The sequence below is a fragment of the Varroa destructor genome, unplaced genomic scaffold, assembly GCF_002443255.2.
Source record: "Varroa destructor unplaced genomic scaffold, Vdes_3.0 BEIS01000005.1, whole genome shotgun sequence".
Taxonomy (NCBI): domain Eukaryota; kingdom Metazoa; phylum Arthropoda; class Arachnida; order Mesostigmata; family Varroidae; genus Varroa; species Varroa destructor.
In genome coordinates, this window is record NW_019211458.1 from 22,357,395 (window position 1) to 22,379,474 (window position 22,080).

At 40.7% G+C, this 22,080-nt stretch overlaps 2 protein-coding genes across 8 annotated transcripts in view; one reads left to right on the plus strand and one right to left on the minus strand.

Moving 5' to 3' along the window:
• LOC111251143 (uncharacterized) overlaps positions 1 to 2,960 on the plus strand; it is a 15,286-nt gene extending 12,326 nt beyond the window's left edge. Inside the window, exon 5 of the mRNA XM_022807464.2 lies at positions 2,640 to 2,960. Coding sequence (XP_022663199.1) covers positions 2,640 to 2,647 — 8 coding nt within the window. The 3' untranslated portion in view covers positions 2,648 to 2,960. The remainder of the gene's footprint in view (positions 1 to 2,639) is intronic.
• Hsdl2 (Hydroxysteroid dehydrogenase like 2) overlaps positions 1,069 to 22,080 on the minus strand; it is a 29,916-nt gene continuing 8,904 nt past the window's right edge. Inside the window, exons 1-7 of one of the 7 annotated variants that reach the window (XM_022807460.2) lie at positions 8,168 to 8,279; positions 5,717 to 5,834; positions 3,702 to 3,794; positions 3,259 to 3,419; positions 2,689 to 2,896; positions 2,285 to 2,495; positions 1,069 to 1,903 (exon numbers count right to left, since the gene is read on the minus strand). In XM_022807460.2, coding sequence (XP_022663195.1) covers positions 1,416 to 1,903; positions 2,285 to 2,495; positions 2,689 to 2,896; positions 3,259 to 3,419; positions 3,702 to 3,794; positions 5,717 to 5,809 — 1,254 coding nt within the window. In that variant the 5' untranslated portion in view covers positions 5,810 to 5,834; positions 8,168 to 8,279 and the 3' untranslated portion in view covers positions 1,069 to 1,415. The other 6 variants (XM_022807459.2, XM_022807458.2, XM_022807454.2 and 3 more) reach the window with 6 other exon arrangements.

Consider the following 22,080-nt stretch of genomic DNA (forward strand, 5'->3'; position numbering starts at 1 on the left):
AAAATATTCGTTATACATTTAACGTTTAACTAGCTGCCTCGTAGTCTTCTCGGCTTCGTTAACGAGGCTTTCCCATCTACTAGTGTCGTAGCATCATTCAAGGCCAGTAAATAAAGTATCCAAAATGTACTGGGTAGTTAACTATAAAAAATATAATGCAATAACGAAAAAATGAATGAATAAAAATGTTGAGACATGGCAGCCAAATCGACGCATGAACCCTTTTAGCTACAGCAGATATTTTTCACACACCATTTGTAAATTTAATTAATAAAAAATATAAATCTTGTATGAAAAGTGCGTTAGCTTTTTCGCAAAAAATTAAACGTCACGTAGATAAACTCAGTTCGGCTGTCACGATGATCGGCTCTACAGGGCTTCAAGAGGAACCTTATGACCGCAGACATAATTATCAAAAACATTTGTTTCTAAAATTTTGTGTTGATGCTAGTATAGTTCGACGAAAATTCAAGAGTATACGACTCATAATTCGTAGAAAGATAAAACTCTAGTAAAAGCGCAACTAGGCCAAACATACATCCATAGCAACTTTCTTGTACCTTATTTCTAAAAATTACTTAATGTTATTTCCTGAAATGCGCACTGAAATGGCTATCTTATTCAAAAAGATTCAACTTGTCTGTTTATCGTGCAACACGTTTACAACCGCTGTAGTTGAATGAAACCGCCTATAGCTATGTTTTGTAAGAGCAGCTTATATCTATACAACCTCGGATTGGTTTCTTTGAAGGATAACAACGAGTATATGAAAGAACCCTTAAACCACTAGTAGGTACATGATTAATTTTACTGAGGGATTTATTAAAGATTTTTTTGAGTACCCATCGCCTAGATGAATTCGGCGATTACAAAATTATAACTATTATATTGTCTATAACGGATTAGAGTGTCAAATGCTGTTTGTCCTTAAATGCGGCATCATACGTAAGCCTAGTTTCAACTATCCACCAGTGTGTGCACGATACTCGTACAATGCAACTGCTTCTCCTACAAAAGACATTTATCGAGCCATATCGATACATTCAGATGAATGACAATAAATAGACATTTCCTAGAAGGGTAAGAAATACTTTGGAGCGATGTGCCGTTTTTATTTTTAGCAAATGTTGCATTGTTTTCTATATGAAGGTATCTATATAATATAGTTTAGGTTACGAATTAGTAATTCATTGCACATATTGAGAGTTCCCCTCACTCCACGTCATTTCCGTTGAGGCAATGGAATTATCGAGCATTAATTTTATCTAGACAATAATTATTTCTTACACCCAACACGTCTCAGCAGACGATGGGTGAGTCCTAGACATACTGATTATTAAATATCACATGCTGTTTATGTCGCTGTCGTCGTCGTCGTCGTCGTTGTGATAGAAGAGTCGGTGAGCAAATCCCAGCTATAGCTTTCCCTTGGTTTCTTTAAACAGTTTCTCGAGTTTCATAGCTTTGCTCATGTCACCCTTGAGCTTTAGTTTGCCCGACATAAAGGCCGCGGTTGGCTTCAAACTACCCTCGAACATTTGCAAAAACGTCTGCTCATTGGAAACAAAAGTCACATCAACTTTGTTCGTGGGAGCGCCCTTTCCCGCGGCTCCTGCGCCCGATTTCAGATCGATGAAATACTCTCCGCCCTCCTTAACTTCAAATAAAAACACACCCTTAATCTTCTCTACAAGATCTACGCTGAGTAATCGTTTGATGCTTTCAAACACGCCGTCCAGGGGCTTGACTTCGGGAGCAGCAGCAGCAGCAGCAGCAGCTTCTGTAGGTGTTCCATTAGCAGTAGGCAGCAGCTTACCATTCTCATAGTATTTGTCTGGTAAGAAAAAGTCGAGCATAATTTCGCTGCCCTTTTTACATGCATACTGATCAAAATCAGTGATACCTGCAACGAACAAAATGCTATTGGTAATCACATAAGATATTTAATAGTAAATAGGTAAGGGTGTAGAGACACGAGCAAGCGACGGTAGTGAAATTGATTTGATTGTAGTTATAATAACTAAATTATTTTCTGCATGTGTATACGTGTTCTTAATATCAGTGTGTTTCACTTGCTCGCATAACACTGTTTGTAGGAATGGTGAAGAAGCAGTAACGTCCACTATGATAATAACAGCAGCAGCAGCAGCAATGAAAGCTCAGTCTGGAACTGTAGAAGTGAAGTGTTCCTGATACGATACAGTCCTAATTGTTTTCAGGCCGACTTTTATTACTCGTACGAGAAAATAAGTTTAACAGAAGAATAAACGGTCGCATACCGTACCTTCGGCCCGAAGGACCTCTTCATCAATGCAGAAATTGCCAGTAAACGATAGTGGTTTCGTAAGAATTGCGTACGCGGCATCGGCCATAATCGCTGGAGAGCGAGAATTGGACATGGCCGCATCGGCGCTTCCAGCTAACATTGCGGTTGCAGCGGTATAGATAGCCGTTTTTGGCCATAATGTGTTCACGGCAATATTCTGTCCCTTAAACTGTAAGACGAGGATAGGCGCAAAAACAAAGACGTTTCAGTACACATAATCTCTAACGTTTTATTTAAACAGCACGCTTAACACAGGTACCCTGCAACGCGAAAATGCTCAAAATCTAATTTATGCTTACAATGTTCTCGTTAGGCAATTGACAGCTGTAACACGCCGTATGGCAAGGAAGCCTTGTGCCTACCTCTTCCGCCATTCCGAGGGCGCACATTGACATGCCGAATTTTGTCATTGTGTATGCAACGTGGGGCGCGAACCACTTCGCGCTCATGACAAGCGGTGGAGAGTTGTTAAGAATTCTCCCCCCTCCTGCTGATTTCCTCAAGTAGGGAATGCACATTTTCGACGTGATAAATGTGCCCCGGACATTGACGTGGTGCATGAGATCATACCTTTTTGTGTATAAATGAACAGTCAAAAAATTGCCGAATAAACATTAAAAGGTTTGCATTCTAATATGGTTTCAATCAAAATAGTTCGTATAACGCGCAGAACGTCGATGTTTTACTACTAATAAGAATCCAAAAAGTAAAAATTTTTTATTACTCTTCATTTCTTTTTTAACAATGATTGACAGCACCTTTGTCTCGTTTGACGTCTGCCGTTAAGTTGATGACTTACTTATAGATTTATTTTGATACATTTATAGTTGAGCTTATTCAAAGCAACGCGAACGCGATGCCTAAAAGTCTTTGCGGAGCCAGTTGAATCCTTGAACAACGAAATTAACGATGACTTGTTCGTCTAACTTAACTTTTTGATCTCTGTGGATTCAGTTGGCGTTAAGCTGATGGCCGACGCGTTGTTGATGAGGATATCTATACCTCCGAATTTTTTGGCTCCCTCTTCTATAGCGTTCCGGATATTCGCTTCATCGCGGATGTCCATGACGACAGCATGAGCCTTGCCTCCAGCCTTTACACATAATGAGAAACCGGATGAAACATAATCATAATAAGCGAACTATTTATGTATTGTTGGGTGAATCCAACATAAGTCGTATGTATACTTCTACCGATAAACGTATATTTTTTTTTATGGAAGTATAGCTTTAATATAGAAACACAATACTGACACTATTTTAGGCATTCTACAAAATTATCAAACTACTGCTATTGCTAAAACCAATAAACTATCCATGTCCGGTTAAAAAATATTAATCTGAACAAATCGAATGACATCTATTTAGGCGAGCACCTTTTCGATTTCCTCAGCAGCGGTGTAAATCGTTCCAGGAAGCTTCGGGTTGGCGGTGGCTGTTTTCGCGGCAACCACAATATTGGCTTTGTCCTGAAGTTTAATGAAGAGCCGCGCATGTCGGATTTAATATTTCAGACAATGCAATACTCTATATTCAGTTATAATTTACGGAATATTATTTTTATTTCAAATTCTTGACACGTTTCATGGTTAGTAAAATAAGCTACTATGTAAACTTTCCTGATTAAGGACTACCTTACACCTTTCTTGGTTAAAGGATTTAAACGATGCAAACATGGCGTACATTACGGCTTCCCGTGTCTTGATTTTTCACTTAAAATGGCAAAAGTTCTCAATAACTAAAAGCAATCCCCACACTTTCCTAGCGCCGCCAAAGCCGTTTGAGATAGGAACTATATCCAGTCACTCTTTTGCCGCTAACTTAAGAAGCTAATATTACCGTGTCGCATCGTTAATCGGTTCTGTTGTTAAGAACGATAGTTCATTTGACGTATATAAACAATTTTATGCATAAATTGCTTTACTTTATCGATTTCTAATAGAGTGCCTTTTTTGTTTATAGCTAACATCAATTTTTACACAAGACGTAGTTTATCAGGAATCAACTATTCGTTTTGGCCTCAGCGTTGTCACTAATTTAACTCTGGGAGACGCATTGTTTACACGCTAACCTAACGTTATTTGCGGTAGAATCGTTCGGTGGTTAGCTATTGGCTGACTGATGGCGGCACTGCAATTGGTACTTTTTTTCTCATAGTTAGTAATGGCCTTATTGACACTTTTGCTTTAGTATTGTTCCTCCTTTTGTATTGTGCTTCCTTTAAGACTGGCGACGGTAAGCATGCATGCTCAACTATGCATCCTTCGTGAACTGAAATTTGTTGAATGGACACATAATTGGAACGGGCTTATTTTTTTTTATTAGGCCATTAAATTTAGTTCGTTCCACGCCGATCTATTGGAGCTTTCTTTTGGGCATAGGAATGCTTACCCTGGAATCGCGTCTATTTAATTGTTTTGTTTGGGACAAATACCTATGCTTTTTATCGATTTCGCTAGAATATCGTAGACACAATACACGAACGTAAGTTAGTTTCCATCGGTAGGCTTCGCCCCACTCTTACCAATGCATGGCTAAAGTATTGAGTACGAAATTGGATAATCTTCGGTAAACTAGTCATTTCCATCAAAAATAGCATTTTAGAAAGCTTCCTGCGGATAAAACATTGTTATATTATATTCGATGTACAGCAGACGTTCATTATTCAACATAGATCACACTTCATCATACAGTTGGCCACTGAGTTTCGGTAATTTAACAATAGTAGGTACTATACGACCTAGCCTCCTGGCCTGTTCAAAAGCGAGTATGATCTACTTACGATAATATTGTCGTTTATCGATACGGCATAACGCGCGTGATATCATGATCCCTACAATATTTATAGTAGATAAAGCACTGGATCAGCAGATTCTTAACAGCTAGATCTCCACTCACTTCACCCATGCTTCACCATCAGGTACAACGCTTCTGCAACCACTATGGGTTGTTTTTTTTTTTTTTAAATCTTGTACGCGTAAACTTTATGATTTCTGAGATGTTTTTTCCACAATTGGCACCATTTCGGGGGGTCTGTGCCGATTGGTTTCGGACCTAAGCACACTACGCATATGCACTGCTAGGCGATTATGTGGCAATTAGCAATTCAAAGTTCGTGCCCAAGAACATTTTCGAGCCAATTCCTGAGCTCGTCCCTAAGCACACAAATGACGTTTAACAGATTTTGCAACACGTAGTTATAAATATTCAAATGAGCGTTAAACCATATCGAAGCAATGTAACAACTTGATGACCTTCCGCAAACAGATGCCTAGAATCCGTTCCAGTTTTTTTTTTTAATAATCAGTTTCATCGTAAACGTGAGCGTGTTAATATAGTGATACTATAATTACTGATTAACTATGGATTATCGTCTATCAGAAACAATCACCTTTGCGCACTTCAGGGCAATCTCTTTTCCGATTCCACGAGACGCCCCTGTAATCAGAATCGTCTTGCCGGCCAGCTTGCCGTTATTCAACATTCCGATGCTTCTTCAGTACTTGTTCCTGTCAATATGAGATCACAGATTTATTACCCAGATGTTAATTATGGCTCATCAAGTTTGTTTATTTCATCTATACTAATATTGTTTTTGATGCATACGCCTTTCATTCACCTCTGTTCTTTCCTCACTTCCATCGAAGCTGATCATTTTTTTAGGGTGTATTACAAACCTTAGTTAATCTTTTGATTTCAGTGATAAATGGTACAATATTACACAATCATGGCAAATATGGTTGAGGTTTAATAACCGTATCAGACACAGTTAATCAATATCGCTGACTCAGATCGCTGATAGTTCATGAATTTACAAAAACGTTCCCTTAACGATCATCTGCTATCCTTATAATAACGACCCTTCAACCTAACTTTAAAGTCGGAAAATAGCTTTAATTAATGTAGGCACAAGTCGCAAACTAATAACAAACATTTACATAAATAAAATCATCTAAGCACAGTAATCAATCAAGCCACTCTTCCAACATACACATGCAGTCAATCCCACCTCACTGTCAACTTTTCTGGGACATGGAACAAGTTATTGACCTATTTGCAACAACCAGGAACAGAGTAACATCTAAGGTACAATTAATTCTCTGTCATAGGGCGCAAGCATTAGCCCTCACACACTGTGGCAGAGAGCTTTCACAGTTCAAGTTGTAACCGCGCAAACTGTCAAACGCCCTTGCGAGGCTCGGATGTAAACAAGCTTCCACAACACACCTACGAAGTTCTGCCTGTAGCTCACAGGGTGAACGCCGACACCTTATACCTCACCAGCTTACTTCTTGTTTATATAAATTAATTTTGAGACTTCAGGCTACTTTTCTTCGCAAACGGCAGAACACTCAATGCGCAGGTAACTGAAAGATAAAGAAGGACAGTGATGGTCGGATGGACGATCAAATCGCTTGCCTCTTATAGTCGCTTTCAGCTTGTTTAACTACGGTCGCGATGTATGGGATCCACATCGTTCGGAAACATCTTACAATGAAGAATCTCAAACAATTAAGTTGTATCGAAGGCTCCTTGCCCAAAAGCACACTGTAACTATACATAGTGACCCCGAATCGGCTTACAAACTCGCCACTGACGCCCTAGGCAACTCAAGGCAGACTCTCGGACATTGAATGGGATTTTTTTACATCGCGTGCAATGAAGAACAATCAGTGCAAACAGATGAACCCACCCAATAGGCATATTGTCGCTCGCTTTGCCATGCACTCATTCCACGAAAAACTTTACAGGAAACCAAGCTCGCACAAGCTTGATAATACATGTAAGTAAAACAATACATGCAGGGGAAATTGTGACATATGCCGTTCGTCGGCTCCTTGTACGTTTCCATATACTCTCTTTGATATTGGGATACTGTGTTGTTGACTTGTATATATGAGACTTTTGACTACCATCAGCAAAGTTGAATAACTAGAATTGTGTAAAATTTCGTTTTGAATTGCAAAATTCACACTACACACAAGTTACTGTAGTGTTGTCAACGCAAAAGCCCGTATAAAAACACGAATGATTTAACATTTCGTATAAAGCTGACATATCGTCGCTTTAGAAGTGCCAGGTCAACCACGTGTACTAACTCGATAATTCTACACGATCGTTTTGACTTTTACAATTGGTTTATGCTCTAAGAAAACTTCGGCGTCAATGGACTATTAGACAAAATGCAAGCCAAACCTAAACAATATCAACATTTGCCTAACCAAAGTATCAGCTGACTTGAACGGAGATACACAATAGGCTACATATTCCTACGAAGCTGTGATCATATGTAATTAAAATGAATAGCAAAGGAACCCAAATAATTTTACCGGTATTCGCAATATGAGAAAATACCAGAGACTTGGATGTTTAGAATTTTGTAACATTAGCATTTGCCAAAATATCTGATTTAACTGTATTGCACGGTCGTTAGGCAATGCTTTGCCACTTACGAGACTTCCCAGTACTACTTCAGATAGGGGCTTCTGCTGTAATGAACCTCTAAATCGTTATATGTAAATATAGCGTATTCATAATCACTCATGAAGTTACCTAAAAGTTCACTTGCGATGGCTACTAAATGTAACTCACTGACTAGTCGTGACTTTGCAACTAACTTTGGGCAAACACAGTGACGGAATCGTCCCGCTGTGAAACGTACACAGATATCAAACACTTATATAGAAGAGAGAAGGTCGCTCGAAGTCTACAGACAGTTGTTGCTCTTAACAGCTAGCAGACAATGACTTGGCAGAAACTCGACGGGTCCCCCAGTTCTTGATCAAGAATTGCTTAGGAGCTGTAGCTACGTTTGGTAAGAGAGCCACTTATCTCACATTACCTTTAACGGCCTTGACTGGTACAGCGTCTGAGCGCTTACCACCCCAAACAGTAGGTGGCAGCATTTTTTTTTGTAAACAAAGAGGGTGACGGAGAGGGACGGAGGGAAAGGGTAGTTCCATTGATCGAGAGGAAGGTTTGCGCGCGATATTCGCTGAGCCCGTCGTGGTAATGTAATACTAATGTGGTTTGAATAGTAGATTTAGGAGCATCTGAAGACCTCCAACTCTACAACTGCATATAGAATCATTATAGTTTGTGCTGAAAACCAGCCGTCGGAAGCAATGCTTACGGGTTATACCAAACGCAAAATTCGAAATAATTATCCTAGTTCGAGAAGCACAGCATTGGCGCACAATTAACTTTGTTCCTAATGATGTAATAGGTCGGATAAAAAGGTTGCGAATATTAACAGTTCACTATTAGGGTTGTGTCTATAAAAGAGCCTCTATAAAAATTGATCATTTTGCCGTAGCTATAACGTCTTGGAGTGTTTCGTAGAAAAGCACTGGTCTGGTTGCAACATCTAAGGGCCATAACACTGTGATAATGAATGTAATGAAATAGAATCGTAGTTTGGACGGCCCAATTATGTTTTTACTACCTTGATGTGTTTATAAAAAAAATAGCACAGCGTTCTTTAAAAACAACTAGTTTTACCCTTAAGCTGTTCTACCGCTTGATACCAATTTAAAATTGATCTAAATTATAGTTGAAGGATACTATTTTATTTATTAACTAAAAATATGTACAGGTATAAGAACGGTACTGATGAATTTGAAGCCAAATACAAATTAAGGCCGCATATTTGAATAAACTACAATCTAGTATGAAGGCATTTTATAAACCAGTTTGATTAAAGATAATTATTAATCTTGCAGTCTCGAAACAACATCATACTTTTACCGACTGAGTCAACCATCAACAACGTTAATGACTAAGCTGATTACAAAAGGAAAACTTAAGCAATTTCCTACTGGGAATTTAATGGTGATCTAGATCTAGCTATATATATATATATATATATATATATATATGTATATGAAGTTGGAAGTTGTTGTCAGAGCAACCAAAGTCAATAATTTTGTCTTGCAGATTGAATAAATTAGAATTTGTAGAAGACGTTGTTGTTATGCTGGTCTGGCTGGAAGATAACTGTAAGTGTGTTACTTTGTTAGTTAGATGAGTACATTTAATTATGGTAACTTCTTGAATAAGCGCGTTTGAGAGAGTTCGTTTTAGATAGTTCTGAACGCAGATTACCAAGGATTCACCTAACACCGTTTAGGTAGATTACAATAATCCTAACGTATATTTTTTTTACTCGGGTTTTTAATATGGCTTACTGTTTATGGAGTCCATCATCGCAATAGAGGGTATTTCATCCTATTTAAAAAGCTTTCGTCATTCTACCACTTATTACTATGCTTTTAGCTTAGCTGACCATTGTTAGTTACCGGTCATCGATATATGTGTGGCTGATCTACTACAATTTCATGTCTAACTTTGTTGAGTTTCTATTTATTGGTCCCTCTGTAGCATTGACCCACTTCGTTGGAATGAACTTGTATTTCTCCCAGCGGAACTTAAATCAGCATTTTCTAATGTTACATGAAACTAAGCCATTACAGCTTTTACATATTATCATCAGTTCTTCTATAGATTTGGTTTACTATTCTGCTGAATAGATTTTAAGCTGGGATAACTGCAACTCTTCTGAAAGTTAGATCCCAAAAGCTTTTAAGGTAGGCAATTGAAAAGAGGTTTAATTTCTATAGTATTGTAAACAGCAAAACGAATCAAAGACGATTTGCCTTTCACTAAAGAGTGTTCCGTGAAAAAAATAAAGATGAACTAAAAAAAAACGCTACGTGGAACATGAATTGTCTTTAAGAACTATGGGATATGAGAACGTGCGAATTCGGGATTCCCATATCCAGAATTCGGGAAAAATAGCCCATGCAATCAATCTTAATCAAAACAGAAGTGTTCATAGCGTACGAATAATAGGCATTGACGATAGCCCCGAGAAGCTTTTATGCATCCTCGGCCATGATCTTTCAAAAAAAAAATTTTTAGTTTAACGAAGGCACAGTTAGTTTCAAGAACCTCTAATTTCTGCAGAAGCTTGAACGATATCCGGCCAGATTCGAGGTCAAATCTGATAAAACTTTTTTTAACTTGAATAATATGGTTTTCCTATGGTAGTAGTGGATTAGAATAATAATTATGAGATTTTTACTAAAAGTAGAAAGCATATTTGGGTTATTTTAGGACACTTTGAAAGGTCGTTCAGTGCCATCCATTGAGGCAAATCCATGAAGTTTGATGGATCTTGTGACTGCTTCAATGGTGTCTGCCTACGCATGGTAACTATCTTATATAAGAACCAACTAAATCCAGAACATTTTTTTTTACAGTGCCTACTACTTGATCCGAGTATACCCTGTTAGTAGAATAATTTACTAAGCATTCGATCTGAAGCCAAATCGAATTGAAGGGCATATCTATTTATACATGAAGGTAGAACAAAACAAATGTTGTGCAACATCTATACTTCACAGACAATATTATGTTCCGACATGGATAGAGTGATCATTTGCATGGCAGATGTTCCCAGCTAAACAAGCAGCACTCTCTAGCCGGTTAAAGGATAAATGGCGCTACAGATGAATCCAGTTCCAGCTAGGATGAAATCGTTCCACGTTTCGCTGTAGATAAATCCTCAACTAAACCCCCTGTGCATAGACAGGCGACTACTACATTGCGTGATTCGGCCTGTCGAAGTTCGCTGCTACGAAGCGCTAGTATTATTGTTACTATGATTATTATAACGGCTACAGACAGAGTTATTAACAGATTATAATTAACCTGTAGGTTCTTCGCGGACAACGGTTTTTCATTAAGCCTTACTTTGACCTGAGCCGTAATACTTGATAGGAAATAACAGATATCGAAATCCACCTAAAGAATGCGATCCTTTTATTAGTTAGATGAAAATCAACTGAGATCGTCATTTAGACATCACTCCTTAAAAAAAAAACACATAGCAGTACATTTTTAGTACTTCATCAATACCGCCATCAAACCCAAGCGTTCATTCTTTGACGTGTAGTGATTTATTAGCGTGAACTTCAGTCACAGTTTTGAGATTAGGTAAACATTTTTCTTATTGACACAAGGGGTACCATTCAAGTCAAGAGTTGTGCTAAACCATACCGAGTTATTAAAGGTAGTGCCGAATCGTGAAATTATTATATTGCAAATGTTAAACGCCACACGGTTCGATAATTTAATCTCATTCTTCTGTCAGAATGAACCATATACTCTCATAGGAAACGTGTCTGGTTCTATAACAACAAGTCATGTCCGCCGCTGGTAACATAAATTTTACAAGGTCATATTGTCTAGACGACTAGTAAGTGCAGGTACGTAATAACGCGTGCACCTCTAGCTCTTTAAACCTTAAAATCGAAGTTATCGCAAGACTGCACGAAATGAATTATACTAAAACTGTGCATATTTCTCTAGGTCGATCCTGCCTTATTCTATCCCAGTCTACGCTCAATAAATGCTTCGGTTTTTTGCTTTTTAAACCGTGAAATTAAATCAACTGTTGTGCATCGCAACCTAGAATAGGCTGGCCTTTTTCTCTACCTAAGTATTGAATAGACGTCAAAAACTGATGCTGCGTTGTATAATGAACCATATCGATCGACGTTCATGCTACTAGGGTCCGTGAGTGCTCTAAGATGGTCCGCTGCTAAGGCCACAGAGTCGTTCACTCCTAATCCTATTTTTGATGTTGTACCTTTTACAGAATATCCAAGACCATGTGTACCTCGCCTGCATACATGTTTAATCGTAACAAATCACGATTACATGACAAGCATAGTCAATACGGTCGGTCGTATAGGGGCATTTTTCCTAACTACAATAGCGATAATACATTATCTATGATTCGCAAACAAGGCTTGTATCGAACGGCTGTACTTTTCACATTTATCAATTTCACATTGCTTTTTCATTTTTTGTCCGCACTAGTTCTCTCCGTCCCCGAATCTCTCCAGGCCTTCCCAACAGCAGGCCGCAACAGGCTCGTATGAAAAACGCAAAAAGTTTGTTTCTAATTCGATATCAGCTCCGGTCGCTGTTCCCGCTTTCGTGGAGCGTTAGCCAGCCAGCGTCTCAGCAACAGCAATCAAATTGCAATACGATAATAGAAAAGGTTACTATTTTAAAACAACTCGAGTATCAGAGGCTGAGGTAACAATGAGTAGAGGTAAGAACGCACCCAAAACGGGTAAGGCCTGGTAGTGGTAGAAATAGGACAAATAGAAAAGACTCGGCTTGTAAGCGCCAGATTCGGTTGGAGGCGTCATCAATAAATATCGACAACAACATTTGACACGACGACGACGACGCATGGACGATTCATCGGCGGGACTTCTGAGGAGCGCGGGGTTTTGTCAAACGAATAAATGATTGGCAAGCGACCGGGCGAGCCATAGAGATCTTTCAACGTCAAAATAGATCCTCAAATTTAACAACTGTGGTGCGCAAGCTGCTTGTGATGGGAATTGGCAGTGGAACAAACGGTTAGGGGCAAGGAACAAATAGTGGTTCATGCGCCCCTCGCATCTTACCGCTTGCAATTTTTGCTGGATCCTTCAGCTGAGCGCCAAGTATGAAGTAACTGTAGTGTAAGTAAGGGGGACTGATGGATCGATATGTCAAGCCCAATGGCGCGTGGTCCAAGCTGACAGTGACAATAATAAGGATACATTAGGCATCCCATCACACATACGCTTTTAACCGCGTTTTCGTACCCCAGCTGGCAAATAGCTGCGCTATCATTACGATACTAATCTAAATAAAATTAGGAAAGCTGCTTGAGGCACGGGCCATTTATATACATACACATAGAGATAGCTTATATGATTTTCAGTACAAATAGGAGAACTACAGCTAAACACTGCTCCATAATGCCCAGAATATGGGAGGCAGTAATATAAGCAATCCGACGCGCTAATCAAGTTATACAACTGATCTAGGTGGTAACATGGCTGATGTTAATTATAATTAATTCCTCAATCCTTCCTGATGACTGTGCGACTGAAATGAGAATTGGCAGTTCTTGTTCCGTTCATAATAAGTCTATCCTTAGTTGGAAAATAAATCTAGGCCTGTTGCCTGTCGAACCTAAAAAAAAGGGTTTCAGATAAAATTTTCTCCAAAACAAGCCATCAATAAATCGTACCTGTTAGTCAATTGTACTGTCGAAACTTTAAAGTGTTATGTATTGTTTCTATTGTTTTTATGCAAGCGAAATTATAGACAAATATCTCAATAGGCTTGGTTTAGTAAGGTTCCTCTATGAGGAATAGTGCATTTAACGAACTGTGCCCTTGCACCATAACAGTGTATGGATATTGCGCACTTTGTTCTCATTTATTTTTGTCTTATAGATTTCTCTTGATTAACAAACGTTTTATTACAATTATCTAAGCGGTTGATTCTATCGCGCGGTACTTCTCTGCTTTTAACGAGCATATGACAATACGTTATAGAAACACGTACACACCGACTGTGCTTGTACTCTAAGTAAAATCATTTATAATGTATTGAGCTTTTAAAACTGAAATCGCATAGATATGGCGTACACTATAGATATCAACTGGTTGTATAATTAAATCGTCATCTCTGGAGACATCCTGCGTTACGCTGCCGTCGTTTTCTTATCACCTAGTTATGAATTAAGATGAAGGAGATCGTAGGTATGCTAAAAGAGGCACGTTATATACTATTACAGTACTAGTAAAGAGGTCTTGAATCGACTGTTCCTTTCCACAAAAAGTAGTAAGTACCTGACACTGAACAAAACCAAATGTATATTTGACTTTCGCAAACATCATAGACCGTGTCGTGCTTTTGGGCTTAAAGCTTTTCAAGCTCCGTTGCAAAACTTTACCTGTCTATATAGCTAAAGGTACTGCTTAAACGTGATCTACTACTATATTCAAGCCTGGCGTTTGAAGCAACACATTTCACAGAGGGTCATCTTCAGACTCGGTCAGCGCTGCTTTAGCATATTTTTTTAGAAAAGTTCGTTTTTAATTAATCGACATCGTGATTAATCGACGTATCTTGACGTTTACCGTGGCAAAACATATTTTTCTAAATTGTTCATTGCGTTCGGCAAAAGGCCTATGTAATTACTTTACTGCCTTTTCGCCTTTTTAGAATCCGGAGAATGGTGACAATGGCTAGAAAGAGTTTACGCAGCCTATACAGCAAGCAAACCCCGTATAACTTCATCAGAAGACGAGAGCAGACAATAAAAATCATTATTTTTCTTTAGACACTTGTTTTTCAGACATTTTAAACAATAGTTTAAATGCACCTAGTCGTATTAGGTAGGATAATGAGTTTTTACGGCGCATGATACGGTATGTTGATACAGCAGAAGACGCCCTTTCGAGCGGTATTTCAGAGATAAACAACAAATGAGAATAAACTTGAAAGAGAATCTTATTATTCGACCTAGTAGTACGGCCGTGATATATCACTTATCCTAATTAACTTATTAGCTGAATCAATTATATTCATGAGAGGCATATACCATGCCGGGTGAGTACTACTCTATTTAACATGGCGGCAGAGGCTTGCGGCCAACTAGGTAAAAATATTATCAACTTCTTTTTAATAATAAATCATCAATTATCGCTACCAAATAACATACGAGCTTTCTATTCATATTTAAGGTGCGCTGGACCTTAATCTAAACTACTCGACCTCTGTGTAGGTCATTAGATGAGGAGTTCTCGAATGGTTCAACTTTCAGCCATCCTTTCGTTTGCTACTTGACTTTATATGTGAGAACAATTGAATTCCCCTTGTATCGCTGACTCCTATCGTTCTGTCCCTCTCCCGACGCACAGACCAGCAACCATGCGATTTCTGCTAGACGTAATATGTCTAGTTGGCGCATAGCCGACGCACATAAAGTCGCTACGGAATAATCAAGCTCCCTTCATGAGTATGCTGGGAACTAAAGCCAGCTTTCGGTCAAAGCTCTGCCTGGATCATTATATTGTATCGTACTGTATGCACTTTTTATTTGCAGTTAAGTTGTGGTAACTGAATAAATACTCCCCGAATCACATACATAGGAATTTGTCGTCCGAATGAGGTTAATTTTTATGTTTCTGGGCATCCTCTCGTTAATTGACACGATGCGATTATCAATCGTTCAGCAGGGTGGAACATCGCCCACTTATGCCCGAACTGAAATAGGATGATGTGCTTTTCTTTGAGTGTTGGGGATGATGTTGACGACGACACTGATTACGATGATTCTTCGTTTGCGTTTCGTTTACCCCAGACATTCGGTGTGTCGGATACCTGGTCGGACGTATAGCTAATACGCTCGGATTCGGTGTCATCCGGAATCCTTAGTGAGGACATTTTAGGCGATGGGGGTCGTAGCTTCTGTGACGCTTTTCTGTACTCCATTGCAGTTTCTTGCAACGTGAGTACACATTTTGACATTGCTCCGCGCTTGGCAGATTTTAGTAGCAACGATTCGCTGGAAAATGATAATGACAGACAAGGTTTATGCAGGTGTTATGTGAAGTGTCCGTGATATTGCGCAACGTTATAGTCTAGGTTTGAAGCCGGGCATAGGCAGATGGTTCGTGTCGTGCTCGAACGAAGTGCATAACGGCGATACCGGATCGAAACGTAGAGGTTGCGAAGGGCCAGTGCTTTAAGTTTCTTATACCCTCTTCGGTCAGCCCGAGGATACGCGACGATTTCTGATTGGCGTTAGACACCTACTGCTCCAACGCAAACTTCTACCGTACGCCGGCCATAATTGTTGTGCACAACCTTCTTATGACTATCAGCACATTTGCCGCATTCACAGCTCTACTACCAGTAGTCGCCATTTGTTTTCTGCACATCCCTGTACTGTTAGATACCAGCATAGGCAGACACTCTCATACAACGTGGACTTTGACGCTTTCGTGTTGTTGGCCTACTAGCTACGTGGCAGGTACATCTAACGCGCCTGTCGTGTATCCTGACCGTTTTTCTAAACGGTCCGGTACTATCACTAGCTGTCGATAGAATTCGAACACAGTTTGCGTTGTAAGCCTATCTGTTTCCTAATTTAATCACACCTGCTATGTAGCGTATTCAAAATTTACCACCATCTGCACACGGCCACCTTCGCCATCGGAAAGTCATCCATAGACAAATGACGGAACAAAACAAACATTTGTAGAAATTAATTGGGCAGGACCAGCGGCAGCCTTGATATACGCTAGCTTTGCATACCGTATGGAATATGGCGCATATCGTCTACACTGCACCGTAATACTCGCTCTTCATATTGGTAATTACGCACTCATAGTGTTGCGCACAGACGTGGTCGCCTTGCAAGGCTCGCGGCATCGTGTTAACGTGCGGACTGCTTGTATGGTTTTACAGAGACAGGTATCGACCATTTTCTGCAATCACAAGACTGTTGCTATCCAAATCAATTTTATGCACAGAAACAAGTGGTGTTCTGTCATTCAAGTCATAATCACCGAACAGAGTTAACATGAACATAGAGCACTTCGTTTCGACAAGTTCAATGGTCTTTTAATAGTATTATTGATCACATTGAGCTGGTTATGTCGCTTGCAGAAAGCAAGCACACAAGTGCAGATAAACACATCGTCCTAGAAACAGAAAATTTTCAGTTTTCAGACAGGTTTTCTTTCAGGCAGAAAACGTGTTTTTCTGCCTATTTCTGCCGAAAATTCTATTTCGTGCCGTTCAAAAGATCCGCTTGAAGGAGATGAAATGCTCTTTAATTGTCCTTTAACCAAGTCGTATAGTGTATGTCAATAACAGGAAGTGAAAGATCAATTTCGAAAAGTCAAGCACTTCCAGGCCTATTAGTACACAGGAACTGTATTTATCGTTTATCCGGCAATTTTGTCAATGGAAGTTGTCATTGCATGTATCTTGAACTTACCGCTAAATACATTGTAGCTACCGCTCTAAATTTTCTTATAGCACTTCCTAGAGGTTCACGGCTTCTTCTTTGTAATCTATACATTATTTAGTACATCATGCATATATTTCCATCTAAACTAAACGTCATTATCGAAAATAATATATACTGCATGTAAACATAAAAAATAAATATATAATATTTTTTTCTAAAGACAATATGTTAACGTGCTCGGTTTATTTCTTGTAGGTTAGTGGAAGGAGAAGTATAATATCAATGTAGCAGTATATACCAATAAAAATAGTGTAACGGCGTATAATTCATCAGAAAAGATCTGTCTCTGACTAAGGCCACAAGATGCCATTGGTTGTAAATACCACCTCGGTGTTTGCATAGAGCCTGCTTATATAGCTGCGAGCATTTCCAATCGCCGTGCGACACGGAATAAGGTACCTCTTTTGCAATACCTCCTCATAATTTTCTAGATCCAATCGATATCGTACTGACGTTGTAATGGCCTTTTTGCCAAGATGCGCTCTATCTAGCCGACAAGCAAAATCCAGACAATATACATTTTTTAAAGTTTTATTTATTTTTGTTGTTCCACTTACATCTAGATAAAGAATTCTGAAAATGTCGCCCTAAAGCCTCTCTTCGTTTTAGACGAGGATGTCAATTCTAGACCTGTTGCAACGCCATTGTAGCAGACCAAGCAAAAAAGAAAGCTAGTAGTTCTAACAGATAGATACAGGTTATCCCAAATTAAGACTGCGCAAAAAGAAGACCAGCAAAACCATATCAAGCCATGTCTTAATTGGCGCGCATTCTTCCTTGCGATTTTATATCATCTTAACTCATCTTGACCCTGCCACTTCTGTTTCGTAGCACAGAACTAGGCGGGGTTATCGCTGTCTACGATTTAATCCAAAATACTTTGCGTCCATATAGACGTCGGCAAATCGTCAGTTACATAACCATCAAAACGTAAACGGTGTTTTCCTTTTTTCAAAGCCTAATTCTTCCTCTTCAAACAAACTACATAGGTTCCTTCCGGTGCCCTCTGCTGCTTAATATGTGTCTCCCCACTCGCGACTGTCTCCCCACAGTCCTTCTGGTTGGTTCGTTGCACTTTGTGTGTTTTTTGCTTTTTCTTCCCGTCGGGAAGCCGGTGCGACGTGATACGCTCGTCCTGGACGAGCAGTAGAAACCCAGGCAACCCAAGACTGATCTTTCAAGTCCGACTGCATTCCCACACCGAAACGGCTAGCTCCCATTGCGAATCATTAACATTCCGGGTCTCGCCAGCACCGAATAGGGCCAGCAAGGATTTCCAACGTCGTGGTTGTGTTTGTGACTCTCGCGGGTGCAGCATGGGTTTTCACGGTAGTGTGGGTTGCTCGTTGCGATCTATTCAACTATCTATACAACTAGTTCAACGCAAATGGAAGCCACCCTATTGGGCTTTAAGAAGTAAGGCTGCAGTCCGAAAGGGCTTCTGAAAGTTAGGGCGCAAGGCAAAACGCATGTACGAAGTGGTATACTGCAGCGTGGAACCAAGCCGACCCAAAATGGAGCTCCCGAAGCAGGATGTGTTCCAGACTGGGAAAACGTAGGAATTCTGCAAGAATTTCGAGTCCCCCTCACATTTGCTTGTGTTTTGCCGATTGCGCACACTGTCCGTTATACGATGTGGCAAGATGTGGGAACATGGGGCGGCGGCTGTTATCTTCTGCAAGCTGACAATACAAAAGCGTATCCCAAAACTCTGTAGCGGGTAGTGCGTGTAGGGGATGTGGAACGGGACGACCAGGATCTTTAACACGGGCAATGGAGCATGCAGCGTTCAGCTTGTAGCTCTATATTCATTGCCCGGGTAGAAAGGTTAGCCCGATGATGTGGATTCAGATACCGACCAGGGCATACACAGTGCATCCCCGTTCTAAGGGCGCCCCAGTCGTCGGGTCTCGCGTCTTTGGGTCCAGTTTTTTGCGATGGCGATGTCGGGCAAAGGAGAGGAATTGCAACAGCTACAAATGGCAAACTACGGCGTATATTTTTCCAGCTGACACTAGCTCACCCCTTAGATTGTTTGCATATTTGGCGGGTGCGTCCTTTTGGGTGTAACCGTGCGCTATCTGTAGGGTATAAAGAATTCGCATTTTCGTTGCTGAGCCCATCTTGCCTTGCCATCTAACGAAAATTGTCCGCAGTAGCGAGCATTTGTTGGCCCTCGACGATGCTCATCGCCAGCGAAAATAGTCCGCAGCCTGGTTCCTAAGCTACCATTAGATGCACAGAGCTATACGCTTGCTGAGTTGAGAACCTCAGGATAAAAAGGAATGTTCGGGTATAAGATTTTACTAAATCCGAATGTTTTATCTAAAAGAAGAGAACATTTGAGTATATCGAAGGCTGGAACGAGAGACAAATAGCTCCAGCAGTTCAAGTGGCCAAAGACAGCGAAACTTCTGCATTCGCTTTTTTGCCTCTCTCCCAAATAAATTTATTTACTACTGGTAAGTGATTTGTAGATGAGATGAGTTTTGACACGCGTCTGGAAATGTCTACCGACGTCTAGATTGTCGAAGGTCATTGTAATCTTCTTCATTTGCTGAGAACAGGGGCTTTCGTTGAAATAGTTCTGGATATGAAAAAAATTTTTCATATATGTACATATATATATTGAAATTTAGTGGCCTCGTATCCGTAAGATGGATAGCACATAAACGTATATATACTGTATGTATATATTTAGAGTCGAGGAAGCAAAATCAGCCAGCTGTGGGCACAAATGGTAATAAGCATGTAGAAATGCGCTGCTCCGTCTTATCTGTGATACTCTATCAGCGCATAAAACGTAAGAGCCAGCCGGTGTCAACAAAATGCATGGAATTGTCAGCAGTTATACGCAGTATGCAAAAGCTGCGCGTCGGCCGCGTGAATACGAGTCATTTGATCGAGTAGATATCATTGCGGGTGAAACCGTTGAATTTTTATAGAGAAGTGGCTATATTTAGTACTCGCACAAAAGAGATATTTGAATTTAGCCAGCAAAAACCTACAGCTGTTTATTTTATTTTCTGCGATTGGTGTCTACTTCAGTTCTCTATCGTTGATAGGAACGAAAGTACTGTCGAATCTCAACCCACTAGCGAACCTATTGCCCCGTATCACTACCGATCAATATGTCCGCGGAACACATGGTACTTCGTACATTTGTTCAATTATCCACTTTTTCGACTTGACGGAAGCTAAGAGCAATTGGCACAAGCACATACCGTGCATGAAGGCTTGCCTAACAACTGTACCAAGCTCACATGATTCGTTCGCCAACACCAAATCGATGCCACATATACGGTCATATATACATAGATGATCACCGAACAGCAAGCTATACTCGAATAGGGATTCGGTCGCAGAGGGAAATAAGCGAGCGCGGGCCAAAAATTCAACTAGATCAGCGACTAAGTTGAGGAGGAGGGAGTGTGCGGGTATTCCGTGACTTCGTTTTCGCGCAAACCTCGCTTTTCCAATGTTCCAACGTTAGATCGCCACAGTAAGAAGTAGAAGATAAGCCTGACAAAAGCACTGAAGAAATTGAGGCTTATACGACAGTCCGAGATGCGCAAAGAAGCGAAGGTTGGTGCGGAAAGGAAACTTGTCTGCGAGGAAGGATGTATGTCAGCCTTGCAGGTGAAGATTCTCGCTGTTATTTTGGTGACTTGCCCATCTCTTTGCCGCGCACTCCTTTATTTCCTAGCTAGCTTCGCAACACTGACATTGGCAGCTTGAGCGCACTTTCGATCAAAAAAATGTAAACGCACCGGTCACCGTCCCTGCGAGTCTACTGGATGGCAACTGGGAGAGACCCAGACCTCCTTCCCCCGTCGACCACTGCTATAACTATATAAAAGCAACATCATAGTAGCCAGCAAGTATGGAGTAAACGTGCAAAGGGCACCCCACGTACGAGTACGCTGCTCTCACAAACGACTGGTCTCCGATCGAACCGAAATCCAATTTTAAGCGTTGCCAGCGGATGATTCTGCGCGGGAAAGAAAACATGTTCGCACATTGCAACATGTCAACGTGCTAGTCTCGGTGAATTTAGCATTGTAGAATACCTTACGATTCGCCTGAAATGATCCGAAACCATGGTACGCATATCAAATGAGGTGATCTTTCTTTGATCTATTATATTGCCTACAATCCAATCGTATTGGTTGGTGTATCTGGTAAAAACGACACTGAACGTGAGATCTTCACCAACGAACATGTGTGGAGCAATCTGCAGGACGTCCCCATTCCCGGGTTGATCTCGCTAACCTTGTATCTGACTTGTTGGCGCGTCTCTGTTCCCCTGTGGCCATTGTTGAGGGATGACAAGCAGGCGACCTACATGCGATGAGGTTGGCATTTAGGGGACGAGAGACCAAAGGGGGAGGAAGGGGGGTGCGCACACATATGGACGTGTATGCCTGGCACGGGAAAACCCTGCAAAGACCCTGGGGGGAGCTAGAGTGGTTTTGGTAGGCTGATCTAGCAGTGCCGAAGCAGCATCTACATGGCACTGCCGACCGCCTCCAAAGCGGCAAGCGGCTCCAGAGAGTCACAGCCGTGGCAGTTACTGCCAGCGCAGCTAAGACCTAGTTACACAAGAGGTGGGGTGAATGGTGAAATGCCAAGGAAAGCGATGCAACCACTGCCAAGAGGGCGACCACCCGTCAGAAATTGGGCCTTTAAGCTTGCGGAGTGATAATGGGGGTTGCAATCGCTATATGAGGTCGTCTTTCGCCGCTTAGTGTAGAGAAGAAAACACCGGGGGGGGGGGGGGGGGGAGCGGATGATAGTGGCGTCGTCGAAAGTCTAGATCTATTACGACGTGACTTGCCTTCGAAACGAAGATC